Source organism: Nelumbo lutea, chromosome 5 (assembly GCF_056320005.1).
Source record: "Nelumbo lutea isolate HS-2025 chromosome 5, American lotus-T2T, whole genome shotgun sequence".
NCBI lineage: Eukaryota > Viridiplantae > Streptophyta > Magnoliopsida > Proteales > Nelumbonaceae > Nelumbo > Nelumbo lutea.
In genome coordinates, this window is record NC_142688.1 from 75,555,605 (window position 1) to 75,572,918 (window position 17,314).

At 39.7% G+C, this 17,314-nt stretch overlaps 1 protein-coding gene across 5 annotated transcripts in view; it reads right to left on the reverse strand.

The window, feature by feature from the left end:
- The window catches only part of EMB2820 (Cytidine/deoxycytidylate deaminase family protein), a 47,132-nt gene extending 31,358 nt beyond the window's left edge, over positions 1-15,774 (reverse strand). Inside the window, exons 1-5 of one of the 5 annotated variants that reach the window (XM_088946337.1) lie at positions 15,377-15,774; positions 14,953-15,068; positions 14,743-14,794; positions 14,486-14,559; positions 13,372-13,493 (exon numbers count right to left, since the gene is read on the reverse strand). In XM_088946337.1, coding sequence (XP_088802463.1) covers positions 13,372-13,493; positions 14,486-14,559; positions 14,743-14,794; positions 14,953-15,022 — 318 coding nt within the window. In that variant the 5' untranslated portion in view covers positions 15,023-15,068; positions 15,377-15,774. Of the gene's footprint in view, positions 1-13,371; positions 13,494-14,485; positions 14,560-14,742; positions 14,795-14,952; positions 15,075-15,376 lie in introns of all 5 variants that reach the window. The other 4 variants (XM_088946338.1, XM_088946340.1, XM_088946339.1 and 1 more) reach the window with 4 other exon arrangements.
- Positions 15,775-17,314: the final 1,540 nt, after the last annotated feature.

Sequence of the window (17,314 nt, forward strand, 5' to 3'; positions counted from 1 at the left end):
TAGGAAAGAAAAACAAGAATCACAACTGAGCCCAAAATAATTCTTCCCTATTTACCCTTTGCTTAGCTAACATATCTGACAAAGTATTTGCTGATCTCCCCACCCACTATACAGTGACCAACATATTCCTTGTCAACCAACTAAATTTCTTCATTTCATTCTTGTATCACCACATAGCCTCTTCAGAATTTTTCAACCAACCCACCACCACTTTGGAGTCCCCCTCAATTATTAGTTGTTGTACCCCCCGCTGGTTTGCAAATTGCACCCCTTGTACAGTAGCTAAGAGTTCTGCCCTGATGGAGTTCCCAAATCCCAAGGGACCTGAGTAAAGCAACAAAATCTCTCCCTTCACATTTCTCAAAGCACCCCCCATTCCGGATAAACCTAGATTACCCATGCTACTTCCATCAAAGTTCAACTTTAGTGAGCCTTCGGATGGAGGAGACCAGCTTGTAATTGATTTGTCCTTTAGAGATGAACACCTCGCTATTGCTGACCAATTTCTCTAGAGGTCATTAAAGGAGAACTGATGAAAGATTTCCAAGGTCTTCAGCCAATGTATTGCCCTATTTAACACACAGTCTTTCAAATCCTAGCTGTTTCTTTCCTTTTCTTGAAAGATTCTAAGATTTCTTTCTTCCCAAAGAGTCCAAATCAAAGTAGCACGAGCACATCTCCACATAATTCTCCCTATTTTTGTAGGCCAATAAAAGGTAGAATGGTTAAAGAGCATGTGAACTTCTGCTAGTAGACTCCAACTACCCCCCAAACAACGAAAGTAGCCAAGCCCAAAGGTCTGCAGAAAAGGGACAAGATATTAATAAATGGTAACAATCCTCACCGTGAGCTCTACAGAGGATACACCAATTGGGAGAAATACAAAGGAAATGTCTTCTCTTTTGTAGGTTATCTAAAGTGTTAACTTTCCCATGGAATACTTCCCAACAAAATGCCATAATTTTTGGGGGAACTGGCCTACACCAAATTTCTTTTGATGGAAAGGGTTGGTGAGTAGAAAGTTGAGAGATGGACTTGAAGAAAGAAGCACAAGTGAAGGTTCCATTGGGTCTAGGAGTCCAAACCCTCTTATCTGGCTTGGAGGAATCCAAACAAACCTGATTAAGACAACCAAGCAAAGCAGAAAGAGAATCAATTTCAACATCCCTAAGACCTCTACGAAACCCAAAATCCCGAGTAGGATCTAAGGGTGCTCCAAAAGGTGAGACAAATTTTGAGACCACCTCTTTTTTGTACAAAGAAATAGAAAAAAGCGAAGGGAACAAATCCTTTAACGGTGTGTCTCCTACCCAAATATCCTCCCAAAAAAGAACAGAGTTGCCAGAACAAACTTCATACCTGATAAAATTGAGGAATTGAGGAAGGGTGTTGTGAATAGCCTTCCAAGGTGCTGCTAGGTTAGCTTGCCTCGATACACCAGCATCCCATCCATTCTCTGACCTCCCATGAATGCTTCCCACCACCTCATGCCACAATCTCTCTCTTTCCAAAGGCCGCCGCCATAACCATTTCCCTAACAGGGTTTGATTTTTTCTAGTTACCCTCCCAAGTCCCAAACCCCCCTCTTCTTTACTTTTGTACACAATTTCCCAATAAACCAAGTGATCCTTTTTTTCTTGTCCTGGCTCCCATAAGAAATCTCTCATCAACTTCTCTAGTTTCCTAGCTTCCCTAACTAGTATCCTAAAAACAGACAAATAATAGGTAGGTAAGTTAGCCAAGGTAGCTCTTATTAGGGTAATTCTCCCTCCTAAAGAGATATAATTCCTCTTCCATGAGGCTAATCTCTTCTCAAACTTTTCTATCACTGAGGTCCAAAATCTACTCTCCCTAGGATTTGCCCCTAAAGGAAGCCCTAAATATGACATAGGCCAAACAGAAGTGGAACACTCAAGACACTCCGCAATAGCCTCGACCTCCCCTACCTCCAAATTTATACCCACTATGCAACTCTTTTCCAGATTTATTCTCAAGTTAGAGATACTTTCAAAACCTTTTATTAGCTCCTTTAGGTTTGCTACCTTTTCGCTAAGACCTCCTTCACAAAAGATCATTAGGTCATCCGCAAACTGAAGGTGGGTGACGGGAACTTGGTGTCTCCCTATTCTCCAACCCCTAATGGCATATTCGATGTCATCCTTAGTAATGATCCTACTAATCACATCAGCTACTAAGGTAAAAAGGAAGGGTGAGAGTGGATCCCCTTGCCTGGCACCCCTGCAAGTTGGAAAAAAGTCCCTCACCATACCATTTACCAGAATAGAGTAGTGACAAGTACTAATACACCCAAAGATCCAATTACACCACTTGTCCCCAAACCCACAGTTTTGCATAACCTCTAATAGAAACTTCCAGTCCACCAAATCATAAGCCTTCTCAAGAACCAATTTACAAATGAATCCTCTCTTACTAGACCTTTTCATTTCCTCCACACACTCGATCGCAATTAAGATCTAATATGTTATTTGTCGCCCTTGAATGAAAGCCCCCTGTGTTTCACTAATGATAGAAGGGAAGACTATTTTGATCATCAATGAGAGCACTTTAGCCAGAATTCTATAGATGCTTGTCACCAAACTAATAGGCCTAAAATCTTTTGGGTGGTTGGCATCAATCTTCTTAGGTATCAGGGCCAAAAAGGTGGCATTAATTCTAGGGCTTCTAGTGTAATTGTCAGCAAATTCCTTAAAGACTTCAACTAAATCCTCTTTCACCACCTCCCAACAGTCTTGATAAAAGCCCATCGTAAAGCCATCTGGACCCGGAGCCTTGAATCTATCCATTAGAAAAACAACTTTCTTAATCTCTTCTTCCTCAAAATCCCTTTCCAGCCACCTTGCCACCCCATCCTCAATTCTTGGCCAATCCACCCTTTCCATGACTGCTCTCTCACTCAAAGGTCTTGTATAAAAATCGATTTGAAGTGGTCCACAAATTTTTTGGCTATGTCATCCTGGTTGGTAATTACCTCCTCTTCTATCTCTAGCTTGGTCACAAGATTCTTTCTTCATCTCCCATTTGCCAAATCATGGAAGAATCTAGTGTTCCCATCGCTTTCGTTAATCCACTTGTGTCTAGATTTTTGTCTCCAACTGATTTCTTCCCTCAGTAACCTCTTCCAAATCCTTTTTCAATTGTCTTTAACACTTTGTCCTCCTCGGTCAGCCCATTTTGAGATTCCTTTACATCCAAGTTCTCTATGCAAGACATTAGGCACAGTTTTTGCTCCTCAATTCCACCAAACTGATTTCTATTCCACTCTTTTATTTTGGCTCTCAGCCTTTTTAATTTCTTATGGAACTTGATCCCCTTCCATCTTACCTCCTCTTCTATCTCTAGCTTGGTCACAAGATTCTTTTTTCGTCTCCCATTTGCCAAATCATGGAAGAATCTAGTGTTCCCATCGCTTTCGTTAATCCACTTGTGTCTAGATTTTTGTCTCCAACTGATTTCTTCCCTCAGTAACCTCTTCCAAATCCTTTTTCAATTGTCTTTAACACTCTGTCCTCCTCGGTCAGCCCATTTTGAGATTCCTTTACATCCAAGTTCTCTATGCGAGACATTAGGCACAGTTTTTGCTCCTCAATTCCACCAAACTGATCTCTATTCCACTCTTTTATTTTGGCTCTCAGCCTTTTTAATTTCTTATGGAACTTGATCCCCTTCCATCTTACCTCCTCTTCTATCTCTAGCTTGGTCACAAGATTCTTTTTTCGTCTCCCATTTGCCAAATCATGGAAGAATCTAGTGTTCCCATCGCTTTCGTTAATCCACTTGTGTCTAGATTTTTGTCTCCAACTGATTTCTTCCCTCAATAACCTCTTCCAAATCCTTTTTCAATTCTCTTTAACACTCTGTCCTCCTCGATCAGCCCATTTTGAGATTCCTTTACATCCAAGTTCTCTATGCGAGACATTAGGCACAGTTTTTGCTCCTCAATTCCACCAAACTGATCTCTATTCCACTCTTTTATTTTGGCTCTCAGCCTTTTTAATTTCTTATGGAACTTGATCCCCTTCCATCTTACCCCCCTCTCCTCCTCACCCCACCATTCCTTCACAATTTTCACAAAATCTGGATGGGTGAGCCACATATTTTCGAATCTAAAAGGTTTGGGTCCTATAGAAAATGACTCAGTACCTATTTGGATAGGACAGTGATCGGAGGTGACCCTAGGTAACACTCTAGCAACCAAGTTTTCCAAACTCTTCTCCCAGGCAATGTTAAACAAGAATCTGTCCAGCTTCGAACACAAAGGGGTTTCCTGAAGGTTGGACCAAGTGTAACTGGCTTGCAGCAGAGGTATTTCCTTCAATTCACATTCTTCAATAAAACCATTAAATTTCCTCGTGCTTGTTGAAATTACCTGTTGGGGATTACTGGTTTCATCAGAGAATCTAATGACATTAAAATCCCCGCCCAGGCACCAATGACCATCCCATAGCCCCTTGATTGCATATAGTTCCTCCCACATCTCATTCCTCTCTCTATAGGAATTAGGGCCATAAACATTGGTTAAGACCCATACACACCCATTCTCTACATTCTTACACTTAATGGAAACTGAAAATCTACCTATCAATTCTTCCACTACTTCCACCACATCCTCCCTCCACAGTGTTACAATCCCCCTTGAGGCTCCCCAAGAAGGAGACAAGCTCCAACCTAAACCTCTAGATCTCCAAAAACTCCTCACCCATTTCCCATCTAATTCCATCAATTTGGATTCTTGTAACAGCACAATATCAGGTTTCTCCCTCCGGAGTAGGTCTTTGATCACCCTTCTCTTTCTTGCACTCCCTAACCCTCTTACATTCCAGCTAATAATTTTCATCGAGACAACATAGCAAAAAACCCATGAAAAGGCCATAGTCTCCTCATTTTAGGCCCTTCCTCCTATCCCCTCTACCACTGAATTCTAAATCCCCCTTAATGTCTGAAATTAGCCTTTCCACTTCAGATCTTTTTTTCTTATTTGTTCCTTCCCCCCCCCCCTTCCTAATATAACAATCATCCTTTTTCTTTTCTCCATCCTTTCCAGCCAATGTCTGAGGAAGAATTTGACCCTGCTCACACTTATTTTGGCTACAACATCTTTCTAAGAGTCCCTTTTTTTTCCTCCATCATTGTACAAATCATCTCCCAAATTCTGTCTGCCTCCCCCTTACTACTTCCTTTCAACACCCTCTCTCCTTCCACTATCACCCTCTCTCTTGCATCAGAACCTCCTGGATGGGAAGCTGGGATATCTGTTATAGGCATAGCAAACAAGTCAATACCTATAAAAGAATTGACACCCATACCTGGTCGGACGAGGGTAGAACTAGAAACACTGGAATTGAAGTGCTAATAGGCGGCAAATGGTTTTAAGGCCTTTCCCTTTTTTGGACAAGGTTGTGAAGTAGACATAGTGAAAGAATCACTTCCTGACGACCTACCCACTTGGAAAACCTTTCTCTGTGTTTCCGACACTGGAATACCCACATCCATCCTCACGGTCGATTCTTGTCCCTCTCCACCAACATCCTGTAATTCATTAGACTCAGGGTCAGCTCCCTCGACGAAGGGAGGAGGAGTTTTCACAACTTTAGAACCATTTTCTTCACCATTTCTAGTCTTCCCGCCACCTACCTCTTCAGTCTCTTCCTCTAAAAACAACAGCTCTGTATGCAAACTTTCTATTTCAAGTAACTCATTGTTGCTTTTCGGAGACAGACTTCCCAAACTTAACGTTTCATCTCTATCAGAATCGTCACTGCTGTTTTGTTCACACAACCAATCTTCAGACCCTGTTCTGTTCAAATCACTAGGCTTCATGTATCTCGGGTTGCGCCCATCTGGTGAAAGACGGTTCGCCAGGTTGGATGGAACCCACTATAGAGAGCCTTGAGACTGAGAGTCTTCAGATTTTGCACCTGACCTGTTCGATCGAAAGGAGGGAGTCGGGGTAGAAGAAGATAGATGCTTAGTCTCGTCTATCAGCTCATCCCTCCTCCCAGTCACGTGCTTACTCAAAGTGTCCCTCGGCCCAACTGTCTTGTAATGGGCCTTGGGCTCAAGATTATAGGAACCCAACTTTAAGACCTTTACTTGAGTTGCCTTCTCCGGCCCACCACAAAAGGGATCCACTCGATTGGGCCCAATTTCTAATTCTTTTCGTCCCACGTGACCTCTTAAAAAGTCACGCCCCCCTGTTTTATTGGTCAAGCCAGCAACCTTCCCTGTCTGAGGCTGCTTGTTCAACCCTCTCCCTTTCGCCAATGGTAAGTTTTTGTCTATTTCCCCTAACACCACCTGCGCAAAGGATTTGCCATTTGTCATATCCTTATCTTGCTTTCTCCAGATTTGCCATTACCCAATCTCACAAGTCCACGTAGTGCTTCTTCTTCCTCCTTCTCCCCTCCTACCATACGAGCCTCCTTCCACAACGCTGCTTCAATGGAGAAAGCTAACCACACAGAGACAATGCTCCCCTCTGTTCGTACCTTTATCTTTCGTGGAATGTCTTCTGGCTTCACACCACTTAACAGGATTGCTATTGAGTAAAGATACCCCAGAAAACTCCTTTCAAGATTCCTCCACACAATACAGCTATAGACTCTGCTATTTCTTGTTTCCATAGATGAAATGGCAAGCCTATTACACGCACCACCACACCATCTTCGACAAAAAAATCCTTGGAGTTGGATGTTGGATTCCATTTAAAGACTGTGAATGGTTCGAAAATAGCCTGAACATTGATAGCCGATATTTCCAAATCATTCTCTAATGGATCTAGGATGGCTTTACAACTATCAAAGGGGGTTACTATGAAGACACTCTTCAGCTTCAACCTGGTTGCCAGTAAATCAGCTACCCTCCTCCAATCATTAACCTTTTCCTTGGCTTGTATCACAAACTTACTATCCCACTCCTCTCTCTCTAGACCTCCCACCATTCTGCATTGGCCATTTGTTTTCTCCATGACCACTTGCCCTTGTTCTACCCTGTTGTTGCTGAGATATGCCTTCTCCTCCCTTATGGAGGCTTTTTTATCATTTGCTACTCTTTGGACTAAGAACTCTTTGAGCAACCAGTCAACTTCCCCCCAACCTTGGTTCTGTTTTCCTGCTGGTAGACACACCAGTCGCCTTCGTCCCTTACCAAAAAATTCAGCCAAAGCTGTGAAGAAACCTTTTCTATTCCTCTTACATTCAACAACATATCTTCTCCCTTCTAATGTACTAAAGTCCTGCCAGTTTATCTGCTTACCTTTTGAACAGGCTCCAGCTATGAACTCTCTTAGCCACTCAATCACTTCTAATCCTTCCAGCAATACTGTACCCTTTTTCGCTTCCCTTACCTTCAGGCTTACCTTCCCCTTGATTCTCATCTCTTCAAACATGAGATTTTTTGCTTCTATCTTCAAGGATCTTCTCCACTGACCTGCCTGCATGAACTCCATTGTTGCTCTTTTGAAACCCTCCCAAGATTCATCTGCTTTCTCCTAAAATATGAAACATTTGCTTTCCTTCTCTCTTGTTTATCTAATGTTTATCATACTTTTACTGGTGAGGACGAGTGAATTTGGCCCCTTTCATGCAATGGTTCCTTCTCTTGTTCTTTCTTCAAATCACCAACTTCAAGTTTTCCACCCCATCTCTACAATCCTCATCACAAAATACCAAGATATCATCTGCAAACTACAAATGAGTAATCAAGATGTTGTCTCTCCCTACTGACCAACCTCTGAACAACTGCATACAGTTCACTCTTGAAATCAACTTACTTAGTACTTCAGCTATCAAAGTAAAGAGAATGGGAGAGAGTGGGTTACCTTGTATGGGCCACAAAACCCTTCAAAGAAATCAAACACCGAACCATTGAGAATAACTAAGTAATTACTTGTTTCTAAGCAACCTCTGATCCATTTACACCACAAATCCCCAAAGTCACACCTCATGATATCAATTAAAACTCCTAGTCCACCAAATCATAGGCTTTCTCCAAATCCAACTTGATTGCAACCCTCTTCTTCCTTAATCTATTTTGAGCCTCCACACACTCATTAGCAATTAGAATTTGATCGCCTGTTTGCCTATCATGAATAAAGGCCCCTTGAAATTGTGAAATAAGTGAGGGAATCACCATCTTTTTTTTTTGATCAATCGGGAATCACCATCTTGATCCTCAAAAACAACACCTTTGCAATTACTTGTAGATACTAGTGACTAGGTTCATAGGTCTAACATCCCCTAAATGGTTGACATCACTCTTCTTTGGGACCAAAGCTATAAAAGTAGAATTCATACCCAGGCTAATAACTTCTTTTCTATGAAACTCTCTAAAAACTCTAATCAAATCGGCGACGGCGTTAATTATGTCCCAGCAATCTTGATAAAAGGCCATTGTAAACCCATTGGGCCTCGAAGCTTTTGATCTATCTATTGAGAAATTGCTTCCTTGATTTCATCCTACTCAAACCTTCTTTTCATAAACTCCACTTTATTATCTCCCAAGACCTTCCTATCAATACCTTTAATTGTCCACCTTTCAATGGCAGGTTTTCTATAAATTGAAATGAAATGATCCACAAAGGTCATAGCAATTTCACTTTGACCTATAATCTCTGGCTCCCCCACCATTAAGGAGGCAATCAAACCCTTCCTCCTACCATTTGCAATGGCATAGAAGAATCTTGTATTACCATCACCTTCCTTGATCCACCTCTCTCTAAATTTCTACTTCCAACTAATTTCCTCTCTTAATAATGTCTCCTCTAACTTCTTCAAGGACCACCTCAACTCCTTGTCACCAACTACTAAGGAACCATCCAGATCTTTCTTATCAATTTCCTCAATTTGTGAGATCAAATTAGTTTTCTCCTCCTCTTCTCTTCCAAACTTCTCTCTATTCTAATCTCTAATTTCCTTTTTCAACAATGGCAATTTCTTTAGAAACCTTTGGCCTTCTTAGTTTGGTAGTTGAACTTGGTATCCCTCCAAATGTTGACTCTCTCTTTGAATTCCGAGTGAATGAACCACATCCCACATGTTTTCAAATCTAAAGGGGGTTGGGCCTCCATCAATAATCCTCTGAAACAAACAAATTGGCCAATGGTCTAAGGTAATTCTAGGAAAAGCTCTTCCCAATGGGCTTGTCCAATGCTCTTCCTAGCCTAGAGATACCTAGAATTCTACCAAGTTTAGAACAAATGGGATTAGCTTGAAGATTCAACCAAGTATAGCAAGACTAACCCAATGGAATATCTCTCAATTCAAAGGCCTCAACAAAATCATTATATTTCCTCATGCTTGAAGTAATCCTTTGCCTACCTCTATTTAGTTCACCCACAAATCCAATAACATTGAAGTCTCCCCCTATGCACCACGCCCTTCCCAAAGCCCCTTAATGTCTAATAACTCCTCCCACATCAGGTTCCTCTCTCTCTATGAGAGTTTGACCCATAAACATTCCTGAGAACTCATTCAAACCCATCCTGTACACTCATTGATTTAGTAGAAATTGAAAATTTCCCCACCAACTCTTCCATGCACTATACCACCTCCTCTTTCCATATTATTATTATGCCCCTGAGGCACCCCATGATGGAACAAAACTCCAATTAATACTTCTCTCTACCCAAAAATTCCTTACCCATTTTCTATCTACTTCATGAATTTTCAATTCCTAGATTAACACAATATCCGGTTTCTCCTTCCTCAATATTTCCTTGATTGTTCTTCTTTTTGTAGCACTCCCTAGCCCTCTCACATTCCAACTGATAATCTTCATTGTCATAGAAAAACTTAACCCAACCCTTACTTTTCCTATAGCCCCCATTTCTTCTTCTCCCTCTAGTACTAAACTCCTTGTCCACTTCCCTATCATTGATGAGTTTCACAACTTCATTCAATTTTCATCTCCTCTTACCTCCCCTCTCTTTTTTTTTCCTAGTCTGAGACTTCACTTCCTTAGATTTTTCTATCTTCAATCTCATCTTATCAACCAAGTTCATCACCAGGTCCTCTACACTATAAGCCCCCACTTGTTTTATAAGCCTCCACTTGTTTTGTTTTTTCCAAACATGACTTCTTCTTCCTTCCCCTTATTCCATTCCATCAAGTTCTCCTCAACCTTAGAATTCTTTTGAGTCAAATTTTCCTTTGGACTCCCTTTTTCCCTACTTTTGCCTAAACCTTCACTATGGACTATATCTCCCTCCATTTTCCTTGACCTCTCCCTCCTAAACTCAGTGTCAACAATCCCTCCTTCCCTGCTTCTAATTGCTCCTTCACCACCCTCTCCTTCTAAATCTATCATAGTCGTTCCGCCTTCAAGCACCACCAAGGGAACTTCAGAGCCATGGATGGGAGTTAAAAGATCTGTAGAACCAACATGGTAAGGGTTAGTACCAAAAACAAAATATCAAAATTACAGAGGTTACCAAAATATAGCGGAGAGGTAGACATAGTAGGGGTTGAAGTAGCAACTCCTTCGATAATTTGTTCCATATGGTGGTTCCCCAAACCAGTAGAACCAAATTTGTCAAGTTGGGAAGGTTTCAAGCTTGTATTTTGCTTTATCAACTCTAGTTTTGTTCCCCCAATCAGATTTTCCAATGAAGTTTCCTAGCTCCCTTGCAAATCCAATGTCTAAATACCTTGTGTTAGATAGTGTATGCCCTTAGCTCCAATCAGATTGATGTACACAAACATTTATAAATAATATAAGTACATTATTGTTTCATGATCACATTTGGTATATTTCTATGAATTACTCCTTAAACTGGACACTCATGAGACTCGTATTAGTTTAGAATTTTCTCAACCATTGGATAGACTTGGGAAGTTTATCCTAACAAGGCTGACACTGGTGTGTTGTCGAATTGGTGGAGCAGCTTGTCTTAGTTGTTAGGGTTAGGCCCCAAGCGTAGACAATGGGTGGTGGGAAGATGCACCAAACCCGGACCAATTTCCAGTTACGCCCTATACCTTGGAGATAGATAGGCAAAACTGAAAACTTGCACTTAACCCCCAAACTTGATTATGATACTACACTAGATTTTGGACTGAACTGTCTTTGATGTGCCAACCAGTGAGATCCATTAAGGGTCAAATATCTAGGCATGTTGGGGCAATTAAGGAAATTACTTGAATGGGTGATCATAGTGACAGAATTGGTCCCTTTGCCAAACAAAGTGAATATCAGGGTTTATACCCTCTCTGATGGAAATGTTATATTATTATTTTTATAAAAAATGTTCGTAAAAGGTTTTAATCCCAAAATCCATACGAGCAGAGAGAGTGACACTACATTTTGTAGTCAGAGAAGAGTTCTTGCTTGTGAGTAGTGTTTTGATGATTATGGGCCAAGAGGTTAGGTGTAAGAGACCATTACAGGGTTGACTACCCAATGGGCTTCGTCTTACATAAGTCCACTATCCTTGGATCTTCATAGGGTGGTTGAATCCAGTGATCATTTATATATAAATGTTGGGCCCAGTTGAGCCCAAGTTGATTGGATTAGGGGTTCAGCCTAACCTCTTCCAAAGGTGGAGAGTTTTGTCGTCCGTTCCAAAAGCCACCTTCTCCATACAAAATCATCCAAGGCTTCTACAAACTTCATCCAAACTTGTTTTCCTTTTCCTTCTAGGATACACACCACCTGCTTTTTGCCATCTTGAATATCTCACTCAGCTGAATATAGCCTCCTCTGTTATTAATCTTCTCCACAATTTTTTTTTTCTTTTGAATAACAAGTTCTTTCCAACCAGACTCAATGATGGCAAATATTGTACCATCAATGAAGCCTTTCAACCATCTTGACACCTCCCTGCTTAAAACCACCAAGGATCTTTTGTCTTCTCTGATTTTGATTGTTGAACCTCCACCAGTTTCTTCCAGCAGGAACCTTTTATTTTCCACGACCAGAACCTTTCTCCACTTTGTCAATAGCAAAAACTTCTCCATTTCCTCTTCTGTTCTAAAACCAGAAGTTCAAGCCTTAATCGTAAGCACTAACTTTCTGTAGGTGTTCCTCATGTAGCATTGGAAGCTCAAAACATTACATCTGCACCTTGGAAGCTCAAATTTATATACAAAGAAATTGACATAATTGCAAGGAGGTTCAACACTCAGTTTGGTTGGGTCAAAAGGACTGCAAATGTGTTAGCAGACACCCTAGAAAAACAGGGGGCAAATAGATCTACCTTGTACTAGGCAGAACTGTAAATGCTTTGTAGTGTTTGCAGATTGGGTTAATGCTTTCTGCAACCTATAACTATTGTATTTCAATATTTCTCTGTTATTAATAAAATCTTTTTGCTGATAAAAAAGAAAAACATTCAGGGGTAGTTTGGTCATGTAAAATACTTAAATGCATAGTTGTCAAGGCAACTAGGTGAGGCTAGGCGACCATGGGGCGCCGAGGCGCCTAGGCGATGGAATCTGACCTAAACTATTTTATAAGTTTAGGAACTAGGAAGGGAGTAGGTTCAGCTGTTAATAAGTGCAGGAAGCCAGGAACTAGGAAGGGAGGAGGAGGAGGAGGGAGGAGAATAGGGGCGGAGCCCCTGTTTTTCAGAAAAAAAAAAAAAAAAACATTGGATTTGGGCTGGAAGGAGGAGGAGGAGGAGGAGGATAGGGGCGGAGCCCCTATTTTTTCGAAAAAAAAAAAGAACTAAAGCTGAGCTGGGAGAGAAGAAGCCCCTGTTTTTTTCGAAAAAAAAAAAGAGCACTGAAGCTGGATTTAGGCACCTGCCTAGTTGCCTAGGCGCCCACCTAAGTCTTTGGGCGGTCGCCTAGTATACAAAACTATAGGCGTTTGGGCGAGGCGACACTGTAAAACCGCCTAGTCGCCTAGGCATCGCCTTGACAACTATGCTTAAATGCTTATGTCAAGAATTTCTGTTAATAATCACTAACAATGATCTAACAGAAATCTAATAGAAGGTGAGTTTTAGACAATAGAACTCATTGATAGGGGGTTCTGGTGGTTTTGAAAAGTCATGGTGAGTTTTAGATAATCATTCCAACTTTTTTTTTTTGGTATCTTGAGGCAATGCACCCTTTTGCTATATAGTAATAAAATATATACACAAAAATCATTGATCAAAAAATAATGAGGTAACCAAAAAATTATAAAATAAAACCAAAATCTGATAAGCTTAAGCTTTAATAGATTGGAAAAGGTTTTGACAATGACCAATGTGTCACAAAGTCCTATTCTTCAATTTTGCTAAAATCTTTAATTCCTTATAAAAAAACTAAAATGCATAAAAGGAAATTAAAAGAAAATGGAGTTTTTGATAGTAAAATAAAATTCATAAAAGGAAAAGGAAATATAATTATAAAGAAAAGGATGACCCACCTTTGCAATGAAGGGACTCAACTGGTAGGCATTTATTAGCTCAAGTATGCCATCTGGTGTGCCCTCTAACCAATTCTCACCTTTAAGTGCAACACATAAGATGATGGATATTTGATTCTTGCCTGTCAAAAATCAAATTGTCATCCATATGTATAGGCCTTTGCAAAGATAATAAGCATTAAAACATATTCACAAACGGCCAATTTCAGCTTAGTGCAAGACCAACAACGAAAAGCATCATGAATCATAGCAATTTTTCAACAAAGAAGGCTGTAGAGATTCTTTATCTTTATGCAAGCTTTAGGTTAGGTTAGGTTAGGTGGAACATTTCCAGACCATGGTAAATACATAAATATTTTTCCATACCAGTCTATAGTATTTGTTTATTAAATGCAAAAATTTTTTCTTTGAAAAAAGTGTTGTATTATATTAGAAAGAAAACAAAAGGCCCATGTACAATAAAATGTACTCAAGGACCATACAAAAGCTCCCTGCAGCACTATACCTCCAAACCCTGCTTTACAAAAAGATTTTCATGTACAAAAAAACATCTTTACTTCTAAACAACATGTGTGCAGCTAGCCAAGAAAACATCTTTACCAAAACCTCCTAAAAAACAGCATTAACTGAGCTGCTCTTATTCTTGAATATTCCTGCATTTCCTTCCTGCCATAAGAACCAAAAATACCACAGCATGGACTATATCCCAAGCTAGATTTCCCCTTGCGCTCAGCCCTCCATACCTTTAAAAACTCCACCACCAAGACTGCGCAGCATCTCTTCACCTCAAACAAGTTCCATATTTTTGACCATATTTCATAGGAGAATCTATAATGTAGATGATTCAATGATTCAAAGTGCCCTTCACACAATACACAAGCTTCTGAATACTGGTCCAGCAACAGACCTTTCTCCGAAGGTTGTCCCTAGTAAGTGTTCTGTTTTAAGTATGCATTCCACACAAAAAATGCCACTTTTGTAGGAACATTCTTACACCAAATAATAGTGACAGGGACTGACTGCTTTTCTGCACTCGCTTTTTTTCCAACAAGTTACCCAGTATCATATATGGAAAACATGACACAACAAAAGTGTATCAAAAGATGAATCATACCTCCATCTATGCAATTCTTCCGCACCCGCTTCACATGGCGGAGATTCTCCAATGGTGCTATTTCATTTAATCGTCTAAGCAAAATTAAGAAAGGAAAAAAAGCATTCATTAGAACTAGATAGCATCATCCATCAAAGCAAACAAAAACCAAGCCAAGAGAAATTCAAGAATAAAAAAGCAACAAAATTGATATTTTTCTGCATACTAAAAAAAAAAATTGTAAAACAAGAGCTAACTAGTGGCTGCAGATGGATAACCTTACAATAGTGTTGGCAAGCTTTGGCTCTATCACTGAAGCAAAAACATCAACTGCACAGTACCCACCATCATTAATAGTAGAAATCTCACAGTACCCATCACCATTTATAGTAGAAATCTCTGAGTAAGCTTTCAGCTGCAACCGTTATCAAAAGAAAGATGGGAAAAAGATGCCAGCTAGAAAGAGGAAAAATTAGTAGGTTACTTACCAGTGGGTTGTTGATTTGGTGGAACTGGTGGTTTGTCGGGAATGTGAATAATTTCCCATTTGTTATTCATCACTTTTCGTATATCACACCTTGCTTCCTCCCAGCCCTCAGTAACTCTGCTTCTTGAGCAACAAATCATTCTATTTATGAGAGAAGTCACAAGGTTGAATACAGTAAAAAAGGAAAAAAAATAAGGGAACGGAGCCCCTGTTTCGTTTCAAAATAAGGGGATGAAGAAGAAGAGCCTCAGTCTTTTTCCCAAAGGTATTTAAAAAACTAAGAAAATAAGAGTGATAGGACCATTCAAAGAAGGACGGGGCGTCAGCGAAGCCCTTGTTTTGTTTCCGACAATATTTCTTAAAAAAGTTTAAGAAAAAAATACAAGAGAACAGGACAATTTAAAAGAAGAAGAAGAAGAAATTACCAGGAGGTCTTCGACGACTTGGGCTGAAAAACTCTTCTTAGTCGTTGGTTTCTCTACTTGTCTTGTCTTCTCAATCGTCAGCCTTCTCTTCTCAGTCTCGGTTGAAACAATGGAAACTCTTCTTTAAGTGTCGATCTCTCTTGTTAGTCTTTTCTATCTTCTCTTCTCGGCCTCGATTAAGAACCCAAAAAAACATGTAGCAAACGCATAGAAGAACTAGTAGCCGAAGGAGCCGTGCTTCGCATCGGCTGGAATTGCAGCATTGCTATTTGCTATATTAGAATGGACTGATTTTTATCCAAGAAATTCATATAAATAATTAAAAAGAGATTGTGCTCTCCTTTTATTAAATATTGTTTCAGAAAGCATCTGATATAAAAGAATTAATATGATCAGATAGTGATAGTTTTGAGTTCTAATTCATATTTGTCCTTTGTTTTATATCTCAGTTGACCGAGATAGTATGATTGTTCGGCTCAAGAACTATCTAGGAAACCAGTTCCATTTTACCCCAAACCTGATCCCTGACCAAAAATCATTGAATCAGTCAATGGCCCATTGACCTAGGAGGTCAATCCATTCAACGGTTTTTAGCCATTTTTAATTTTTTAATTTTTTATTTTTATTATTAGAAGGAGTCATCCATTCGAACTGGATGGTCGAATCGTCGACTTGGAAACTGATGGCCAGAACAGTTCCGTTTCTAAGTCATTTTTTCTAGATGTTAATAATTAGACGAATTAACTTTGTAGTCATAGTCATAGGAATGGTGGACATTGCAAGGGATTCCAAAACCTTGAAAGATAAACCCAAAGTGACCTTAAACACAGAAAAAAATTACGATAAATCCACTAAACTAGAAAACCCAAGGAAAAAAATAAAAAAAATCGAGTTTAAGTTTCGTTGTGAGACGGAACTTAACATACATGCAATCAAAGAAAAAGACAAAGCAAATCGTCTTGTAAGAAAATAAAATTAAAAAAAAAATTGCACAAGAAAACACAAAGAGAAAACAAAATAGAATAAATAAAAATGGTGGTAAACCCTATACCATTTTGGAGGATCTTAAAGAAGGCCAAATACAAAAGAAAAAACAAAAGCAAAAACTGAAAAAAAAAGCAACATACTAGACTCTTCATTCGAGCGTGTGACTCATACGACCCAAAAACGGAACCGTTCTAGCCATCGGTTTTTGGGTTGACAATTCGACCGTCTAATTTGAACGAACGATCCTTTCTAACAACAAAAATAAAAAATAAATAAATAAAAAATGGCCAAAAACCATTAAAATATAAGGCAACTGTAGAATCTCATTTTAAGGAAGAAGGGGAAAGGAGAGAGCGGGGAAGGGAGTTAGGGGATTGTGGAAATGAAGAGTCTCCTAATGAGAGCAATTTTGATAAGGAAATAGTGGGTATTGACAAACTTGTAGATAGATAGGTGGAAGTTGAGAAATCTCTTGGATTATTCTTTCTTGGGGGAGAAGCGGTGATTAAGAAAGCAATCGAACAATTTGAAAGAAATAGAGAGAAGAGTCTATAAACCAAGAGTTTGGGGGGAAGAGGGGGAAGGCTTTCAATGAAGGTGAAGGGTAGAAAGGAAGAAATAGTGGATGAAGAATGATGGGGTGTTGCAAAGCAGTTGTTTGGTGAAAGGGAATCTTTTGAGGCACAATTGTAGTTTCGAGATTGGGTGGGGTTTGGCTTTGTTGCCTTTAAAGTTTCAATGAAAGCCTTTATTTCTACTGTTCTAGAATGTAATCTAGCCTTTTTTTATGTAGTACAATTTGCGTAGAGGTTCAAGCTACGGGTCAAGGATGTTGTTTTGGTTTAGTTTTATTGTCTTTGGTTCAATCTGCAGTGTAGTCGTAGCTTGGTTAAGTATTCTTCATTTGCTCTTACCTTCAACCGGGTTCGATGGTCATACAGTCTTCCTTTG